This window comes from Gracilinanus agilis, chromosome 6 (genome assembly GCF_016433145.1).
Source record: "Gracilinanus agilis isolate LMUSP501 chromosome 6, AgileGrace, whole genome shotgun sequence".
NCBI classification, from domain to species: domain Eukaryota; kingdom Metazoa; phylum Chordata; class Mammalia; order Didelphimorphia; family Didelphidae; genus Gracilinanus; species Gracilinanus agilis.
The window spans coordinates 1,467,437-1,489,053 of NC_058135.1; the positions used below are offsets into that span (position 1 = coordinate 1,467,437).

General features: G+C 41.1%; 1 protein-coding gene across 2 annotated transcripts in view; it reads right to left on the minus strand.

Annotated features, from left to right (window-relative positions):
* HSPA4L (heat shock protein family A (Hsp70) member 4 like) overlaps positions 1-21,617 on the minus strand; it is a 63,775-nt gene that overhangs the window by 14,559 nt on the left and 27,599 nt on the right. For both annotated transcript variants that reach the window (XM_044680254.1, XM_044680253.1), the window contains 8 exons: positions 21,396-21,495; positions 20,675-20,808; positions 18,441-18,685; positions 18,233-18,309; positions 16,837-16,988; positions 14,493-14,599; positions 6,795-6,928; positions 4,165-4,364 (listed from right to left, as the gene is read on the minus strand). In XM_044680254.1, coding sequence (XP_044536189.1) covers positions 4,165-4,364; positions 6,795-6,928; positions 14,493-14,599; positions 16,837-16,988; positions 18,233-18,309; positions 18,441-18,685; positions 20,675-20,808; positions 21,396-21,495 — 1,149 coding nt within the window. The remainder of the gene's footprint in view (positions 1-4,164; positions 4,365-6,794; positions 6,929-14,492; positions 14,600-16,836; positions 16,989-18,232; positions 18,310-18,440; positions 18,686-20,674; positions 20,809-21,395; positions 21,496-21,617) is intronic.

The following is a 21,617-nucleotide window of genomic DNA, read 5'->3' on the forward strand; positions in this document are numbered from 1 at the left end:
AGAAGTAAAAGAACTTTCATTCTGAATGGAGACCTGCAAACATGTACAAACAGGACACAAATGGGCGATATTAAGGTGACCAGAGAGATTCTAGCTGGGCCTGAAGGAAACTGAGAAGCAGACCAGAGGAAGAAGAACCCTCCAGGCAGGGGGGCTGAGTCATGGGAGGGAAGAGTAAGTGCGGGGTGGGAGGAAGGGGAGGAAGAATTTGTGTCACGGGCCCTCAAAAGCTCCTGGAGTGCAAGGCCAGGTCAGTGTGCAGGCGTGGGCACCCTCGAGGAGCCGCTCACAGTCGGGCTCACTCTGGAAGGTATCTGGCCAAGCCCGCTTCCCACTGCTCTCCATGGCAGGCACCCACCCTTGGGGCACTCGGGTCTGAGAACGCAAGGGTGGCTGGTAGTGACGAGCACCTACTACTACAGACTGAAGAGGTTCCACACCCTCTGCTTCAGAAGCAAAGCTAAAAACGTTCAGAAGCCTCCTAGCTTCATCCTCTGGCCACGCTGAGAAAGAAGGCCTCTACCCCCTCGAATGCTTCACGCAGCCTCCCTTACCCACTTTCTCTTTTGAAATGGGCACACTAGGCCAACGGGAACATCTCCACATCCCAAGAAAAAGAAAGAGCTGGAGATGGAGTCCAAGCTCTCACCACATGCTGCCAATCAGTACCATGCTATTGCCACCCTGCTGCTGCTTTGGGCCTCCTTCTGGGCCGCTTCCTTTTTGCCCCAAATTACATTTTGAAACTGGGGGTGCCACACCCACACAAAGCTTGGGGCCTGGAGTTAGGAAGACCTGGGTTCAAGTCTGGCCTCACTCACAAGCTGTGTGACCCTGGATAAATCTTAACCACTCAACTGCTGCCTACCTTCGTTTCCTCTACTGTCAGATGGACGGGGATCACAATAGCACTTGCCTCCCAGGGCAACAGGAGGAAAAAATAAGATTGTATTTGTTAAGTGCTCTGCGAGCCATAGGGTGCTATGTATGGTCTCTACCAATATTACTAGCATGGCTTCAGGGGAAGGACTTCGCTCAGATTTCTTTTAGAACCTCAAAGCACAGTCCATAGTAGATGACTGAGAGGCACCTGTCTGCCTGGCCACACCAGCCTCTTCATAAAATTCAGTAACCCACACAACTGCAGACTAAAATCTGGGAAAGTGGCACACAGTGAGAGTCTATTTTCTGCGGGATAAGCGAGGAAGCTAACAACAGAGTATCCACCTCAGTATAGTGGCACAGAAGAAATCTTAGGAGGCCATCTAATCCAGCCCACTCATTGTCTCAGCTGCTCGACTAAGATTCAGGGCTGGAATCTGCCATCTGGCTGAAGACAATCAAGCAGACAGAGAGAGCAATCACTGCTTAAAAGAAGAATAGACCAGTAGGAGTCAGAATATTCCAAGAAGGCTTTATGGAGATTTGCATCTTGCATATGTCTCCTGCCCCAGTTTTGAAATGGGGAAAAAATCAAAACTTCTCTGTTTCTTCTTTTCTAACACAGAGCCCTTCCTGTTCTATCCCTTCTCAATCCATCTCCCTAAATCTGGAAAAGATGAGAAGAGTCAATGAAGGAGAGACTGAATACAGTATAAAGAAGGCCAAGCTGGTGATCAAGGAGAGTAAAGAGGTAAAGAGGGAGGAAAAAATCCCAGGGGGAGACAGGGGGCTAATTTGAAAAAAAGGTTGGTAGTCTTAGGGTTTTATCAACATGTTCTCAGCTGGATCCCTGCATTTGAGCTACTTTATTCCCAAAATAAAATATAATTTAAATAAATTTTAGAATCGGTAGAGAAACCTCCCATTCTGTAATGGAAAGATAAAGGGAAAGTCTTGAGAATTTAAAAACACCACCACCACCACCGCCAATTAAAAAGCCCCCAAACAGAAACTCTACCAAGCAGGTGTCCTTGTTATCCTCTGCCACTGTGTGTGCCTGTCTGCTCCTGTCTCTATCATTCACTCCTCTGTGGTTCTGGCAGGCCTTGACTGCCAAGAGTTTGTCCCATCTAATGAGGTCCTGATCTACCACAGTGTGTACGCCTCAGCCATCTCCTGCCCCCTTTTCCACTACCTGCTCTGGCAATAATAATCAAATCAACTCAAGATTCCTAGAAACTCTGTCCCTCTCCCTTGGCCTTGGCCTCCACTTACCCTGCTTATGACTTCCCAGACAAGTGGCCTGGCTGCCACCTTCTTTCCCCATGTGTTATCTTGGCCTGTATCATGTCTAAGGTGGCAGGATTGTGCTGCTTTCTACCTTGTGTCTTTGGCACTTAGGACAAGGTCTGGCACATGGGGTGAACCAAATAAATGCTTTTTCATCCCTTCTAAGCCAGAGATCAATATGGTCTATTGTCCTCATTACCCTGATTCCAAGACAGTTATAATTTTATAAAAGATGTATTTTTCTTCACTAAAACCTAACATTTCATTTTGCCGATTTTAATGGCCCAGCACTAATCATATAGATCTCACAAAATTTCATTCTGTGTTGGTAGAATCGTAAGTGCATTTTTTAATTAAAATTCTTCATTTTTGGTGTCTGCCTCAATATTAAATCTCAAATTTTGGTCACTTAATAAGGAAACTAGGGGACAGTTGGGTAGCTCAATGGATTGAGAACCAGGTCTAGAGTCCGGAGATCCTGGGTTCAAATCTGACCTCAGACATTTCACTTCCTAGTTGTGACCCTGGGCACATCACTTAACCCCATTGCCTAACCATTATCACTCTTCTGCTTCGGAATCAATACATGGTGGTATTGATGCTAAGACAGAAGGTAAGGATTAAAAAAAAAAAAAGGAAACTAAGGATATCTCAAGTAGCAAGAAGAAAATTAGTAATTTTAAACAAATTAAAAGAGTGTAATAAATGTGGAGTTTCTAACTAGAATTTGTTTCTGTGAAAAAAAAATCTGATTCCTACCATCACATAGGATACTTGTCAGAACAAAAACTCATTCAATTTAGGGATTCTTGAGTGAAAAGTAAGTTAGCATAACTTGGGGCCATTGTGCCAGTCTACGATACAGGCCTACTAAGAGGATGACAGTATATATACAGGCTACCAGGAAGGAGAAATCACAGTAAAGTTAGCATTAAGTAATACAAATGCACCCTTACATGTATCATCTGGCCAGCTGCAAAGTTTGCTCATCTGCATGGCCTTCACTGCCCAACTTCAAGGTCAGTGTTAGAGTAGCCAATCAGGAAAGAACAAAGCCAAAGTTCCCAGATGAAAGTTGAGTCTAAGCGTTGCCTTGGAAAGGCAAGAGATGGCATCATTCTGCACCACTGATACCCTGAAGGCAGGGGCTTTCACTTGGTTTAGAGCTTGTATTGTCAGGTCTCTCCTCTGGATTGCTATAGGTTTTGTTTATGGTGTTTTGTCAAGCACTTAAGAGAACTTTTGGTGGGGACTGAATCACCTTTAGAAGGGTTTTATGTTAACAATAGCAAAATAAACAAAAAGATGACCCTTAAAAATGGAAGACCCATTCTAGACATTTAAATTCAAGATGAAATATAGACAAGTCCAAAAAAAATCTAAATGTTAGTCCTAGTAACTGCATATAGCATCAAACTCAAAAGCAAGATCCCAGTTTGCCAAATGCCATATTAACTGTTCCAGACTAGGACTAGAGGAAGGCCATTTGAGTTTACTGAGCACACATCCAGGAAGTATGAATAAATCAAATCTTAAGTCTAAGTATGTCTACGTCTGTACTTCAGAGCATCAGTCACTTGACACAATGACTTCCACTCACTTATAAGCCAAAAAGCTAGCCAGCCCATGATGACATGAAGTGATGAAGATTATGTAATCACTATGGTCACGAAGAGGAAAAATCAGCTAAGATCACCAGTGGTGGAGTGTACAACCTCTAACTTTAAAAGAAAAACACATTATCCCCCGAAAAAGTCTTAAAATTTTGAAGAAAAGAGATGTAAATGCATTGCTTCTTTGGTGCTATTACCTGGTGATTCTTATGAGCAGAGAAATTCTGGAAAGCTTCAGCTCAATACTTCAAAATTCAGACTCTAAATAATGTTATCTCAAATAGACTGCTTTAAAAACACTATGATATTATTTATGACTATGACACTAGCAGTGTTGTCTAACATAGGAGTGGAGTGGTGAAAGGGCATTTTTACATACCATCTCATCTTTGCCTTCATTCTTAAATGATGACTCTGTTTCCATAGGAATATCACTGTGATCCCCTTCCAAACTCTGCTTCTCAATTACCGATGCACTAGCCACACTGAAGATACCATGGATATTAACACGTACTTTAACCTTCACTTTGGAACTGTCACCATCAGACTGGGGAAAAACATTCTGAATAGTGAAGTTCCCTTCAGGGAAAAGAAGGTTATAAAGTTTTGGTCATAATGTGTTTAAAATTCTAGCATGTCTCAGGATGACTCTGCAATCAACACAACACAGTCTGAGTTATTATTATTATTATTACTATTAAAAAACAACACCCTGAGGATGGTAAATATCACAATGCTGATATCCCACAAAGGCTTCCAGATTCTAAAACAATCGCTGTACAGGAGGCGTGAAAAAATCCACAGATGCCATCCCCAAATCTGAACATCTCGATTAGTATAGGGTTTAAATGAATCACCAATCCTACAGAGAAACCCGTTTTCCAGCATGCAAATTGTTTTCCATTCTTCCATTTAAAATGAGAATGGGAGAAGACTATAGCCTAGCTAGCCTAATGAGTTAATGAAAAAGCTTTGGTTGGTCTCAAAAGTCAACCGCACTGTTTCCAAACCTTCCTTTTTAAGAGAAAATAACATTTCTCTTGATGCTCCCTTAAAATTTTCTATCCCCAGTACTAGTAAAAACTCTAGGGTTTCTCCCATAGATTTTGTGGCATAATTTAAGATAACATTATTTCAAAGCAGCAAGCAATGAGCACATGTTAGCTATCACCTAGTCATAAAGCTATAAATATATTCATTCTCCATAGAGAGCAGGTTTATACTAAGTTCTCTCCACTGAAAATCATTTTGAGAGCTTTTGAAATGGTTTTTAGTCTACTAACTAACTGAAGGAGTTATTTGACATTCATTGCTATTTTTGTTTTGGCTCAACCAATGATCTAACCACCAAACAAATCTTAAGGATTTCCTCCCAGTTTATTCTTTACAGAAAGGAGGGTTATTGTGACCTTCACCTCTGCCCCTGTAATACCAACACTGACCATGGTTATTTGACCAGAATTATGTGGGTTTTCCACACTGACTTTGTGGTATTTCTGGAGTGTGTATTTTTCTTCACTCCAGCATCTCCTTTATCCCATGGAAACAAGTTCTCTCAACTTTCTGCATGGTCACCATTCATTCTAGAGTGCAGCAATATTCCATGACACCGACGGATCATGACTGTGAGACACATTTTGTCTCTGGCTCTTTCCTTAAATATAATAGGAAAATGTCTGCACACAAATTTCTTCTTGTGCCTGTAACTTCCTTATGATACAATTCCCAATATTGGAATCTTGGCACCAAAGTTAGCCCTGGGCATAATTCCTAACCATTGTGCAACATTGCTGAACCAATTCCTAAATCTCCTAGTAGTGACAATCAACAACCTGGCTAGTTTCATGGACCTGACACGAGGGCTCAGATTTTTTAAGTTGCGTTTCTTTATTAGCAATTTAAAACCTTTTTTCGAGTGGTTATTGATAAGTTTGTACTTCTGTGGAGAAGGGGGTTCTTTCTGCTATCCTTCTGTTGAAAGGAGAAATGGCTATATCATAAATTTTGTGCCAATCATTTATTATGGATAAACAGAAATATTTAATTCAAAGTTTTGTTTTGTTTTCTCAGCCCACATTTCCTTCTAATTCTAGTTATCCTGACTTTATCTGGGCAGAAACTTAACTTCGAGAGCTATCTGACTTTATGTTCAGATCATCAGTGCAGAATGTGCCGTGGCATATGCTGAAAGATGCTGTTTTGAAATCAATTTGAAAAGCTGTCTGACATTTCTAACGTTTTTTAAAAAACCTCAAGATTCTTTTCAAACCCCATCTGTTGAGTTGTATTGCTTCTTTTTTTTTTTTCTAGTTACAGGGGTACCACTGAAATGGCCAGTTACAGGCTCTCAAGCAGTCACAGTCCCCGCCTACAGATCCCCTTTTGGTACTAATCGATCAGTACTTAGCTCGGTTGCTGCCAGTCACAAAGCTGAAGTGGGGAAAGGGGGAAAGTGTCAAAAATGCCTAACTTACAAGAAAGTAAATTGTGCTCTTGGGAAAACAGTAATACGTAACTAACCTTTTAACTGCAGAACCTCTTAAACTGGGGACAATTTAAATGGGCTCAGACACAAACATGCAAATTAAAAACGACTCCAATTCAGCTAACGTAGCCCCACACATTTTTGGTACAACACCCCCACCTGAACTCCAGTGAAGGAATCAGCACTAAGTGACTTGATTTTGTGGAGGGAGATGGTAGGTGGAACTCTGCATACACTGTCAGGCTCCACCGAAGGGTGAAGTTTTGCTGAACTGTTTTTTCACCCGGTCCCTACTTTTTGATTCTTTGTGGCAGGGGCTGGTTTGGAGGGATCCCCTCAGAAATAAAGTTGGTGGAAAAACAGAAGCTACCACCAGTATTTAAAAAGGAAAAGCAGACCATCAAATAAAATTTCTTAAATTAGGAAACCGGGTAAAGTTCAATGCTGAAGGTTTCCTAGGCCTGGACAGATCAATTTCAACCTCTCAGTAAAGATTAAAACCGTCCTGCTGAATTCTCTCTTACCAATTCGGGGATCAGGATAAGGCACTTCATGTGGATGGGTATAATACGCTTCTAATTCAAATGTCTCCTTCTTGTGGAAAGTAATGACTTTGGAGAACGGAGCGGGATGGTTCTTAGAGAACACTTCACATTCCCTAAAGAAAAGAAAAAATGTTTTCCTTTAGGTTAAATGGCAGATGCCCACAGCTACAACTACAGAACTGTTTACATTTTCAATTTAAAACCACGTGGAGTCATTGCAAACACCAAGTTATAAAAACCTAAAAGGCAACACTTTTTAATAAATAACTGCTATCTCTCAGTGTCTAGCTGAAAGCTGATATCTTCTGAAATAAGGAAGGAGCCAGGGGCTTAGCACACATGGGATGAAGAAAAGGCCTAACTCAAAGCCGTCCTAGCAGGAAACTCAATTATTACCCCCCCCACCCCCCAGCCTCAATCCCAAGAAACAAACAACTAGCACCCATGGTGATGGGATCATAGCTTTTAAAAGCTGTTCTTTATCCTGAATGCCATGGCAGACATAGGAAACATCAACACTTCCAAATACCCAATTGAAAAAGAATGGTGCACAGAACTGGGAAACATCTTTACTTGGCTCAGCTGTTTTGTGCCCTGAAGTCTGCAAAGAACTTTATGGAAATGTGTTGGTACTTCACAAAAGCCCTGCTGAAACAGGTGCTTTTATTGTTCCTATCTTACCGATAAGGAAACTGAGGCAGGCAGAGCTGGAGTGACAGAAGTCATCTGAGGCAGCAGTCAAGTTCAAGTCTTAGGCTCTCCAGGGCAGCGCTTTACCACCCCAGGCTGCCTTGAGGAATATATTAAGCTTAACGTGGTAGTAGCCAAGACAAGCCTTGCTTTGGCTGTGCCTCTTCAGCTTGCTTCTACCTTCTTCTGTCTGTTTCTAAAAACGTTTCATCAACAACCTTTGTTGGGCATCACTATCACTATTTACATGACTGTAGCATTTTAAGAGGGAGAGATGTGAAATATAACCCAATCTCAAGATAAGAAAAATGCCAGTCAAGAGAAACGGTGGGGCTAAAGGGCATAACACTAAGTTCCACCACCTTCCTATCCACTCCACAAACCACCTTCAGATGGAGCCAGATAATGCCTCAGTCAGAATCCCGAGGAGGCGGTGGCATGACTGAAGCAATCACAAGGAGTTGTTTTCCCTGCCCAAGTTGGCACCAGGACACAGACAGACAGAACTGTGGACACTAGGGAAAGAGTCTGTCTAAAAGTCTGCCAAAGCTGTGAGAGGCCCCAGAACTCATGGAGATCAGAGAGGCCTAAACGTGTGCAGCTTGTGTAGTGTCCGGGAACAGAGGCCAAAGGGTAGCTCTGTCGGTCACTCACTGCCCAGTTCTGGATCAGGGATCCAGGAGAGATTAAGGAGGGGAACTCTGCCTAGCGGGGTCATTCTGAGGTGAGGAGCAGTCAAGAAAACTAGGCAGCACATCAAGCAGCAAACAGCCAGAGGCTGGCTCAGTCCCAGCTTCCAGCTGTCTGAAACCTGCAGAAGAATAACTACAACAATGGTCCCAAACCACAGGAGAGCCTGCATTCTATCATTTAAAAGTAACAGTACTTTCTACTGGGACTCCAAGAGGGCAGACCTACCAACCTCGACTTAAACCCAAACACTGGCCAGGAACTTGTAGAGCTCAGACCAGGGGTCAGCAATCAGACTTTGGCCTGGATCAGGACACTTGTGGGGCCAGTGAAAGCTCATAGGACCTCAATTTAAGTCCCCAAGATCCTGAAACAACACGACACTCAATACTCCAAGAAAATAGGACGAGCCTAGACTTTCCCTGCAGAAATTTGGCAGCCCTAACATCAAATCTAATTGGCTGAAAGAATGAGCAGACACAGACAGACAGACACACACACACACACAAAGAATCTGCCATAAAAAACTATTAGAATGACAGGCATTCAAGAAACAAGTTCAGAAGAGAATGACTCCCAATAATCTACAAGAAAAGGTTCAAAAAACTAACACAGCTTAGACACAAACTCAATTAGAATTCTTAGAAGAAGTGAAGTAAGAGTTAAAAAAAAGTTTTAAATGTTTTGAATCAAAGAAATGAACACTGTAGAGGAAAAAACTGGGAAGGGAATTAGCAGGTTGGCACAAGAAGTACAAAACCTTGCCTAAGCAACAAACTCCCTCAAAGTCAGAATGGACTGAATAGAATCCACAGAATCCAAAGAGACAACAAAAAATCCTAAAACTAAAGCCAGAAGATGGATAAAAGGAATAACTAACCTGAGAAACAAATAAAGGAGAAATCTCTGAACTACCTGAAAGTCTTAATGTTCTATTTCTTCCTTTTTTTAAAATTTAGAATGTTTTTCCATGGTTACATGATTCATGATCCCTGCCCCCCCCCTTCCCTCCCCACTCCCAGAGCTGACAAGCAATTCCACTGGGTTATACATGTATCATTGTTCAGAATCTATTTCCATTCAACATTCTATTTCAAGAAAACCAAAAAGAAAATTGCCCTGATCTCTTAGAAGCAGAGGGAAAAGTAGAAATAAAGAGAACCCATCAGTCATCACCTAAGAGGAACTTCCAAAAGACAACTCCCAGTTGTGAATTAATCCAACCATTCTGGATGGCAATTTGGAACTATGCCCAAAGGGCTTTAAAAGGCTATCTGAGGGGCAGCTGGGTAGCTCAGTGGATTGAGAGTCAGACCTAGAGACGGGAGGTCCTAGGTTCAAATCTGGCCTCAGACACTTCCCAGCTGTGTGACCCTGGGCAAGTCACTTGACCCCCATTGCCCACCCTTACCACTCTTCCACCTATAAGTCAATACACAGAAGTTAAGGGTTTAAAAAAAAAAAAAAAAAAGGCTATCTGACTTTTGATCCAGCCATAGCACTACTTGGTTTATACCCCAAAGAGATAATAAGGAAAAAGACTTGTACGAAAATATTTATAGCCACGCTCTTTGTGGTGTCAAAAAATTGGAAAACGAGAGGATGCCCTTCGATTGGGGAATGGCTGAACAAATTGTGGTATATGCTGGTGATGGAATACTATTGTGCTCAAAGGAATAATGAACTGGAGGGATTCCATGTAAACTGGAAAGACCTCCAGGAATTGATGCAGAGTGAAAGGAGCAGAACCAAGAGAACATTGTACACAGAGACTGATACACTGTGGCACAATCGAACATAATGGACTTCTCTACTAGCAGCAATGCAAGGATCCAGAGCAAGGCTGAGGGACTTATGAGAAAGAAAACTAGCCACATTCAAAGGAAAAACTGTGGGAGCAGAAACACAGAAGAAAAACAACTGCTTGATCACATGGTTCGATGAGGATATTATTGGGGATGTAGATGCTAAAAGACCATCCTAGTGCAGCTATCAATAATATAAAAATAGGTCTTAATCAATGATATCTGTAAAACCCAGTGGAACTGCACATCAGCTACGGGGGATGGGGGAGGGGATGGGGGAGAGGGAAAGAACATGAAACATGTAACTATGGGGAAATATTCAAAATTAAAAAAAAAAAAAAAAAAAAAGACAACTCCCATAAACATGAAAGCCAAAATCCAGAGCTTCCAGATCCAGAAAAATATTGCAAGCAGTCAAAAAAAGAGAACCCAAGTACTGGGAAGCCACAGGAGCCACAGTCAGGATCAAACAAGATCTAAAAACGACCACTATGAAGGAGTAAAGAACTTGGAATATGACAATCCAGAAGGTAAAGTATCTAGGCTTACAACCAAAAATAACTTCAGTAAAACAGAGTAATACTGTTTTACTGGGGGAAAATGGGCTTTTAATGAAATTGGGGAGTTCCAAGTATTCCTGGTGAAAAGTCCAGAGCTGCTGAGAAATTCTGAAGTTTAAATAAAGGTGTCTTTCAAAAGGCAAACAACAATGAAAACAGACTCAAATAAGAGAAGTTACTTAATATTACAATTTAGGGAAAGGATAAGTGTTCTTTATTATGGTCCATAAAGGACATCTAAATAGCCAAGGCCTGGAAGTAGTTGTGTTCTATCCTCATGACCTTAATGGAAAGAGAAGGGAACAGGAAAATCATTTCGCATTTTCAGGATGCAAAAGTAAAAGGTTATATACAAACAAGGATTATAGAGTGGGTGGAGTGGGTGACACCTGAACCTCCCTTGTAACTTAATTGGTCAAAGGAGGATAGCAATAGACACACCAATGTTTAGTACAAAAATACATGTAACTCAATGGGTTAAACAGAAGGAAAAGAGGAGAAGGGAGAATAAGAGGGTGTTAAATGAAGTGGAAGATTAATCCTAAACAAAACAAACTCTAAGGATGCACTCCAAAAAATTAAAGCAGCTCGAACTGTTCATCAACTGAAGAATGGCTTAACAATTAATGGTTACAACTATAGCAGAAGATTGCTGAGTTAAAAGAGATCGTGATGCCAGGGGATGGTTTCAGAAAAAACCGAGAAGATTTCTATGAACTAATGCAAAGTAAGAGAACAAGATCAGAACAACAATTCATAAAACTATAAAAACAACTTTGATATCTAATTAGTGTACTGACCAACCACAACTCCAGAAGACTCATGATAAAACATATCCACACCTTCATAAGAGAGGTGATGGACTCAGGTACAGAATGCAACATATTTTTTTGAGGCATGACCAATGGGGAAGTTGGTTTGGCTTGATTTTACGCGCACGCACACACACATACACAGAGGGAGAGGGTTTTGTTTTTCTTTTTCAACAGGGCTGGGGTGGGGGACGGTAGGGGGAAAGAGCAGGTAGGCAGAGAAGGTATTTTGCTGACTGAAAAAAAACAACCTTAATTTAAAAAAGATAAAAGTGTGAGCTGCTAGTTATCTGGACCTTAGTTTTCTGAGCAATAAATATAAGAACTGAACCAGATCACAGTTCTCTAAACTCTTTAAAGTATACACTATTAGTAAAATATGTTTATATCTACTTATTTACAAATTATTCACATGTACTTATTCTAATCATATGATCTGTTGATTATGTCTGATTTATTCTTCTTTATATTTAGCTGTTTACATGTTGTCTCCCCCATGATAGGGCAAGTTGCTTGAGAGAAAAGAAGGAAGGTTTTGCCTTTCCCTGTATCCCCAGTGCTTGGAACAGTGGCTGACAAAATAGGTGCTCCATAATGCTAGCTAATAACTGAGTACGTTATAAAACTAACACAAAAAGTGAAATTTAAAAAGGATGAGACGAAGAGGAAGTAATATCTGATTCTAGATTCAACAGGCAACTAACTACCAAACTAGGAGAGCAAAACGGTCAGATCTGAACTTTAGGAGGGGATTATTTGGAAGATGGATTGGAGAGGGGAAAGACTTGAGACAGATGAAGAAGCTGTTGCAATAGTCTGGTGAAAGATGCCAAGAGCTGAACCAATGTGGCAGCTCTGAGAGCAAAAAGAGAAAGGAAAGCTGGAGAGGGGAAATGTGAGGGAGAATGAAGAGTTAGAAATATGTAGGTTGTAATCTTGGGTAATGGAAAGGAAATCTTGGGTAATGGAAAGGATTGGTGATGCCTTAGATAGTAAAAGAGAATTATGGGGATGGAATAAAAGTAAAGATGAAGTACTGAGATGTAAAAAGTAAAGATGAAGTACTCAACCCCATTCACGACTGCTGATAATGTACAACCCACCTAATAATAATCTTTGTCACCCCAAACCACCACACTGTCCTCAAATTCAGTGCCTAACCTCTGAGGGGCATTTTCCAAAGTCAAGGAATGATGCAGGGTGCAGAAGACAGGAGATGTGTTGAGAAGAGGGGATGTTTTTCCCCAAGGGAGCTGCAGCTGTTGTGGGTATCTGGAATAAGATTATGATGACCCTGAAGGGGCACTGCTTAGCTAAGAAAGTTTGTACAGGGGAGGGGGTGGGCAGGGTCAAGGAGAGTTATTGAAAGGTTTGTGTGGATAATGGTTGTATTGTGAAAAGGAAATTGCCATTATTGCTTCTTAATATCATTAAGCATAAGCTAAGTGATCTTATAGAATCTTTTAGCTAGTAAAATGCAACTATGATCTATAGAAACCTGTGCATAGGATAGTAATAATGATGGTAGATAAGGATGCTAGAGTTTGGTATGTTAGAATATAAAAGGAATAATATTAAGAGCTTCTGTAATGCTAGAAAATATTGGGGCCATTTCCCTTGCCACATACTTGCAGTGGTTCCCAAACTTTTTTGGCCCACCGCCCCCTTTCCAGAAAAAATATTACTTAGCCCCCAGGAAATTATTATTTTTTTAAATTTTAATAGCAATGAATAGGAAAGATAAATGCACCTGTGGTCATCATCACCCTGCTGGATCGCTGCAGCACCCACCAGGGGGTGGTGGCACCCGCTTTGGGAATCACTGCGTCTAGAGGTTATGACAACAACGGAATGCTGATCTTGTCGTGTCATAACCAAGTTACCTGAGAAGGGGAAGGAGAAAAGGGGGGGGGTGTGGCCTGGTCATAACCCCTATTCCTGGAATCTATTAGAAAAGAGGATCAAAAGGACCCATGTTCTGAACATCTGAGTCACTTTCTAAGCTCGTAAAATCTGTGCTACCTGGACACTGGCTGTCTCAAGCTACACAGACTAGGTACGGCTGTAGGCCTCTGACTTCTGTATTCTGTGCCCACAAAATAAAGTCGGATCTCTGGCTTGGGAATCTGGCCCAGATCTTTTTCTTTCTTTCAAACCCTACCCCCCGCCCCGCCCCATTTTCTGATTTGTTGATCACATAACTGCTGAGGGTGTTATCAGGCCCCAGTCCTCACTTTGTAGACACCTCTGAGGGCCTATATTTTATGATCATGTGAAAAGAAATTTCATGGGATTGGGCACAAGTAGGACAGGTTTATTCAGGTAATCCCTAACAACAAATGAATTGCATTGCATTCTAACAATTCATACAGCATAAAATTCAAAAATAGTTCCCAACAGAAATGTAATATGAACTAATCAATACTATTTATTAAATGTCAACTACGTGCCAAGCCTTGGAGATTAAAAGGCAAAAAAGCCAACAGTTGCTGACTTCCAGGATGCTACACAAAAGCCAATTTAACTATTAACCCCGCTGAAAGAGCATCTTCTCTCCAAGAGAGTCAAATTTGGCAAGCAAACTCCAAAGGTTTAGGTTCTTCCAGAGCTTGCTGGGATAGTAGGGTAATGTTCTCTAGTACGCTTGGAGCAAATTTTAACTTTTTACTTCCTCTATATAAGTGTACCCCATTTTGCAATTCTGACAGGAAACTTAATTTCATTAACCTTGAATTTAAATTTAAATTGGAAAAGTTAAATCAGCCTGAGAGAAGGCCATCCTATTATGAAACTAAACACTTTCAATTCAAATGTTACTTATTTGAGTGCTTGAGTAACACAAAAATATAAAAAAAAGCACTATTTTATAAGGTTGGCCCAATCTCCTTAAACAGGGAATATATGTAACTAGAATAGCAAACCTGACGCTTAAATATTTTTTTCCTTCTTAAGTGCCATCACCATGTTACCCACTGCTATGGTCTTCTACATTCTCTTGCATTTTGGTTAACCCTTATTCTTAGTATTATTTCCTGAACTCAATTCAATTTCAAAAAACTATGCTTCAATTCATTTATTTTATTTTCTAGTATCTAAACACGAGTTTAAAGCCACACTTACCCGGTTCCATCCTCAATATTTGACTTCCATCTTAATGTTATCGAGTAGGGAACAACATCTGTGATGGAAAATTCACGAACTTTGAAGGCTGGTGAAAGAATTGCACACTGAAAAATAAGATTTAGCGGTGTAAGCCACAAAGAAAAAATACTATTCATTCTTCCAAGTTATCCCAAAGAGCTACTTCAATGTAGGAAGAGAAATATGTTTTTGGCCTACTTCTCAGACAGAAAGTAGTTGCTCGGTTGAGAGGACAAGAGAGTCAATCAGTTTGTCTTCTTTCAAAATTAATGTAGTAAATATTATTTTGAAGTTCCTTAAAAGACAAGGAGGACTTGGGTTTGACCAAGTCCTTGCTGTTACACTAAGAAGTTGAGTAACTAAGGCTCCAAGAGGTTAGTAGATGGTCAAATCGCTAGTGAATTCCATGGGTCTTCCTGACTTCCCCAAATGGGAAGGCGACAGTGGGGACTGAAACATGGAGCCAGATGATATTTATTCCTGCTGGTTTAAAACATGACTATACAGGGTAAGGCACACTAAGTCACCCATTAGCCCAGCTCTCGAATTACAATTAAATGAATTAGTAAACGTGGAGTCAGGGGTCAGAGGCTCCAAGGCCACCCATCACCATCCTCATGGTCTCTAATGGTTCCCTATTTCCTCCAGGATGAAATAAAAAATAAAGTCTTCTCTCTGGCACTTAAAAGCTTTTCCTGAGCTGGACCTTTCCTACCTTTCCATTCTTTTTACCCAGCACTCACTCCCTTTCTTTTATGTCTTCAATATCCTTGATTCACATGCCACCTTCTGCAGGAGGCCTTTGCCAGTCCTCTCAGCTGTTAGACCATTCCCTTCTACTCTATAGGGTCTAGCTACAGTTTCAAACTAATTAGTTGCAAGTTTCTGTACAGAGCCGAGTAGGAACGGTCCATCCTCTCTGCTCCCACAAAATGTGTTTGATTCTCTAGAGCCGAGTAGGAACGGTCCATCCTCTCTGCTCCCACAAAATGTGTTTGATTCTCTCTGTGTGGTAGGCTGCAGAGGGAACTGCTTCATAGCTCTTGGAATGCTCTCTTCTCCATTAGAAGGCCTTTCTTGGTATTCCCAGGGGTTAGCACCATGCCTGGCACATCGAAAACTCTTAATAAATCTTTGTTGACTGATGAGAATGTTGATCTTTTGGGACTTTGTTTCCTTATTTGCAAAATGGGAATAATAATTCTTGGAACCCCTGGTGAGGAAAGGGTTTTGTAAACCTCAACGTGCTACCCAAATACAGGTTTGTTGTTGTTCAGTTGTGTCTGACTTTCTCTGACCCCATTTGGAGCTTTCGTGACAAAGATACAGGAGCGGTTTGCCATTTCATTCTCCAGCTCATTTTACAGATGAGGAACTGAAGCAAAGAGGGTTAAATGATTTGCTCAGGGCACACAACTACTAAGTCTGAGGCCACATTTGAACACAGGAAGATGAATCTTCCTAACTTCATTCATCACTGCAACACCTACCTGTGGGCTACTATTCTCAAAAATTCTGGGATAGAGAGATGGTCTAAGGGACCATACGGATCTGTGACATCACCCAGGTGGGGAACCAATGAGAGGTTAAGAAACTTGCCCCAAGTCAACTAGTACATTTCAGAGGTGGGACTTGAACTTAAATGTACCCGACTCTGGAGCTAGTACATCAGCACCTGGGCCGTGCTGCCTTGGTAAGACTAATAACACTTACTTTAAATCTTAAAAGATTCACAATTTCTTTGTGCGAGCATCCCTACTCCACTGATATGGATCATAATGCCTAATGCCTGCTGTCAGGGGCAGGGCTTCTTCATCTGCGGTCCAGGAGCTTACATTTTGATAACTTTCAGTATTATGGGCTTCCTCTGTAACCCTAAGTTTTTTAACTTATGCACTGAAAAACATGTTTCTTAAAAAAAAAAAAAAAAAAAAAAAAAAAAAGCATCCACAAGCCCACAGGGAACACAAAAGAGAAAAATCAGCCCTAGCCTCCAGAGCTCCTGTGCTGTCAACCTGGTGATCAATCAGTGGCTCCACACCTAGCAGGGTTCATCTTCAGAACAACACACGGCCCAGTACCGGCTCTCTGCCAACAACTCTCATCTCCAAAGCTCTTTGGGTTTACAAAGTACTTTCCTCATAACAATTCCCTGAAGCAAGTCACATACACACAGTTACCCTCATTTTACAAATTATCAAGTCAAGTTCAGATGGGCCAATCTGCCTATGTTGGCACCATAATGGGAAATGGCTCTGCTAAGCCAGTACTGCAAACCACCAGACAGCCCAATGCAAGCCCAGACTGCCAACAAGCCTCGTACCTGCAACGCACATCCTCTTGCAACAGCTTCATCAGCATTTAATGTGGTGCTTATGTCTTTAAGAAAGAACTTGGAGATCTGCTCCTTCACTGCTGGAATTCGGGTCGCGCCCCCCACAATTTCTATACTATTTATGTCATCACGATTCAAGTCTAGAAAAGAAAAGAAAATTTTTTTCGGTGATAGTGTCACCACCTTAGAAGATTTCTCTGGCACAGAGTATGTGTGTATGTGTGTATCTCTACATCTGCATTAACTGGCTACAAATCATTCCTGAAAATCTGCTTCCGATTCTGACTCTACAAAACACACCCCAAACTGGTAACCCAAGACTGAAGAAGCTTAACAACATCAAGCATCTAAGCTCCAGCTATGGATGCAAGCCTCTGGCTGGGTCCAAAAAGGATCAGAAGAAACCAGACCCAACCCCAGTGAGGTCATGATCTGCTCAGATAAACCCTTGAGAGGTTAGACTTCTTCCACCAAAATCACTCTTCTTGAAGAGATTCATGATGTCAGACACAGCCCCTGGGCAGCCTACTTAGGAACTCAGAGGGAATCATGCAGAAGGCCCATCCCATCACCCAAGTGGAACAGGAATAGATTGTCTTTGTGAGAATTAGGGGCCCTGTGACTGAGAAGGCAGTGACTCAGAAAGAGAAGGGACAGGCTTCCACTCGGATCCCGCAGATTTCATAGGCTGGTGTGACCTCTGGCCTCTTTCCGTGGTTAAATGAGAAGGCTAGGACTAAAGGGTTCAGAGTGGTGGAAGGGGAGGCCACATTTACATAGAAACCATTTTGGATATCTGGCACTGAAGGGGAGGCTATGAAATTTGATAAAGTTCTCAGAAAGGTTTTAAAATAGAGGATGCTGTGACCATAAAGGTTTTATTTTAAAAGTTATCTTCAGACAATCTGAATAAAAACTTCATGCTTTTGTAATATAGTTGATTTGTTACCAAGACCATTAAATTACTCACTATCAAATAATGGTCTCGGACTTCCAGTTTTCTACTTTTGTGGATTAGAAAATTGTATCACAGGGGCAGCCAGGTAGTACAGTGGATAGAGAGCAAGGCTTGGAGTCGGGAGGATTTGGGTTCAAATCTGACCTCAGATTCTTCCAAGTTGTATGATCCTGGACAAGTCACCTACCCTAATTGCCAAGCCGTTGCTGCTCTGCTGTCTTAGAATCGAAAATAAGCCAAAAGGTAAGGGTTTAAAATGAAAAAGCAAGTTCTATCACTGCCCTTCCCTTTGCTCCCCCACCTTTAAAAGGCAAAGAGATCTTCTATTTAATTTTTGCCAGCAATGTTTCTCCCATTTCCAGCCATGCCCACCCAAACTCTGACAAGCTATATCAAAGCAAGACAATCAGAGGATTTCCAACTTACTTGCTTGTTCCATTACAGCTTTTAAAGGTGGTTCCACTCTGGCCAAGAGAGAAACACTAAGCTGCTCAAACTGACCTCTGTAGAAAAAGATTATTTGAGTGTTAGGCAAAGATAAAGAATAAGCAGCTGGCATTCTCAAGTATCTGAATGCGGAATGTTAAGTGACCTAAACAGCAAATTAGCAAACACATCGGAAACAGAAAAGTACCTGTTCATTTTACTAGAAACATCAAGGTCATTCATGAAACACTCAATGTTCAATGGAAGATCAGATGCATTGGCACTCATCAATTTCTTGAGTTTTTCACATTCCTGGTATAGGCGTAACAGGGCTCGAGAGTTCTCTTTCACATTCAGTTTATACTTCGCCTTGAACTCCTCACAGAAGTAGTCAACTAAAGCATCATCAAAGTTCCTGCCTCCCAGATATGGATCAAAGGTAGTAGCCAAGACCTGGTTAATTAGAAGAAGAGAATGAAATGTGAATTCAAGTAGCGTTAGCTGCATTTGACAATGAGAAGAGAAGTATTTAGCAACCGAAAATACTTTACAAATGTTTTCAAAGCAGTCATGTAAAATAGTATTATACCGGGTATTAAGTACTCAGCAGAGAAAAAGAAAAAAGTCTTTGAGTTTTAAAAAGAGATATAAAAACAAAATCAATTCAATTCACACAGGACCATTTTGTGGCTAATTAAAGGCAACAGACAGACAGACAGACAGACAGACAGACAGACAGACACGCACGCACGCACGCACGCACGCTTTGGGCAGGTCCCCAGTCTTATCTCATTCCAATCTGAGCTATTACAATAAGACAAGAAAAAGAAACCAAGGGGAAAAGAAGAAGGAAAGAGTAGATAAAATGATCACTTTTGTGCAGATGAAGGTACAATTTATTTAGAAATCCCCAAATCTTAGAAAAAAGAACAAAAACTAGGTTTCAAAAACTGCACCTTTAATCTCAAGTCATGTCTTTTTTCAATTTAATCTAATATAAATGACCGACCAAAGAAACCTTCCAGTTTCAAGATAATCTTATTAATCAAGATTTTCTAGAGTAATCCAGTACAAAGCTTTCGTCCTGACCAACTTAAATTTCTAGAAGAGCTTGGGCACAGGGTGAGGTAGCACAACGAAATATAAATATTTGGGGCCAAAGAAGCCGCCTCCTATTCAGCAACAATGAAGATTACAGGGGCATGAGATTGGAGGTGAGGTGGGGAGGGGGATTGGAGGGAAACAAAAGCTGCTGTTTTTTTCCCCACTCCCCGTCATTCCACCCTGGAAAAAGAGAACAAAAAGCCAGAAGCAATCATAGGCCATGAAGAAGAGGCCCAGACAACCTGATTTGGGTCCTTATTCACTATATTTATAGTCAAGTCACTTAACCTAAACTTTCATTTCCTTATGTAAGATAGGCCCAATAACACTTGTCTTCCCTAGGAAGGGTGACCACTTCCTGAGGGCAGGGACCACACATATTGTACTTTCTTTTGTATCTCCAGTTCCTGACGTGCTAAATAAATGCTTCTAGTCTGGCTTCAAGGCCTTTTTCAATAAATTTCTTTGGAATATGAGAAAGCCTAAGCCTAAATAGGATGACTATGTTACAACTAAATATGAACTCTAAAGTATCAAAGTACAGAGATACAGAAGAAAATGATACTCATCAACCCCCAGAAATAACATCTCTATCTCCATCTCTCTAGAAAAGTAACATGGTATACATAGGGAGCCTTGAAGTTAAAACAAATGAAAAACTAGGTTCAGGTTGCCCCACAAATTCTGAGTTGGCCCAGAAAAAGGAAGCCTTTCTGTCTGGGAGTAAGCTCTCTCTGGCAAAGAGGCCACAGGGCCAATCTATCTCTACACAGGGTGAAACTCCCCCCCCAATTCCAGCTTCTGCTGCCTCTTGATTTTGTGATTCTGGCCCAGCTGCTTGACCCCTCAGTAGTCATCTCCTAAGACCACTAATTATAGAGAAAGTGATGACCTCCTTTGGTTGAGGAGTTTCCTCCTTTAGGGATTCCTTTGTCAGTGAAGTCACAAGCCCAGTTCCTGACCCTATTATTAACTCAGGCTCCACGGATTAAAAAAGCACACTACTACTTTATCTGTTTAGAAAACTAATCTCCTATAAGGCTGTACCTGAGGTGGCCTCCAGCTTTGGCCTCTAACCCTGGGATGCCAGGGTCCAAGGGGTGAACGCTCTGCTGCTTCTGCCTGCAAATCAGCAATCTCACCTCCCTTTTCCCCAGCCTTAGTGTTTTCTCAATTCCCCTTTCCAGCCTCCTTTTTAGGTGTTGTTTCCACCCTGGAACACAGGCCCTGTTTGCTTGTGTCAGCATGTTTAACGTGTCCCCACAGTGCAAGTATATAATACTTAGTCACATCAATTACACGGACTCCTTTTTAGGAAATGTAGAAAGCCTCACTTACCTTGAGTTTTCCCTTGTTAAAAGCACAAATCGAGACTTGGTAGGCAGAATGCCCCATATCGATAAATACTACATTTCTTGGTTTCTCCTCTAAAGGTGGAAGATCTTGCTTATAAATGCCATATGCTAATGCAACTATAAAAACAAAGAGACAATTTCTAGAATTTCAGCCATCTTGAAGAACAGTTCCCACTAAATTATTTTAAGAGTCTAAAATTATATTTAATGCAACAAGAAAACTTTTTTTTTAATGAAAGGAGTGAACTGGTTTTCAATAACCTCCCAATTCCAACTTCAATCCATTCTATACCAGTATGTAGCACACCTTAGCATTCACACAAAACAAAGCAAAAAAACAACCACAGTGGCACCCAAAGACATTTTGCTTAAGCACTCCAAATTAAAATCCTTATAAAATCACAGAATCAAAGCTAAGTTGTTTTTTTTAAACCCTTACCTTCTGTAGTTGAATTAATACTGTGCATCAATTCCAACGTGGAAGAATGGTATGGGCTAGGCAAACAGGGTTATGTGATCTGCCCAGGATCACACAGAGCTCGGAAGTGTCTTGAGTGAGGCCTAGGCCTGGCTCTCAGTCCATTGAGCCACCTAGCTGCCCTCTTTAGTGCTAAGTCTTAAGGCTAACCAAATTCACTGTTCTCACTGGAAAACAGAGGAACTGCACATTTTAGCTAATGATTTTCCCATCAATGAGTATTTACCTGCAGTGGTTTCATTCATCAGCCTTAAGCAATTTAAGCCAGCGACTTGGGCAGCTGCCATCACAGACCTTCTCTCCGCATCAGTGAAGAAACTAGGAATCTGGCATTTTAGAAACAGCGAGTAAATAAATAGTTCTATGTTAACTGAGATTACCTTTAAGATTCTACTTTTTCAAAAGGCAAAATAATGGATGTAGTTGATTATATATATATATTATATAT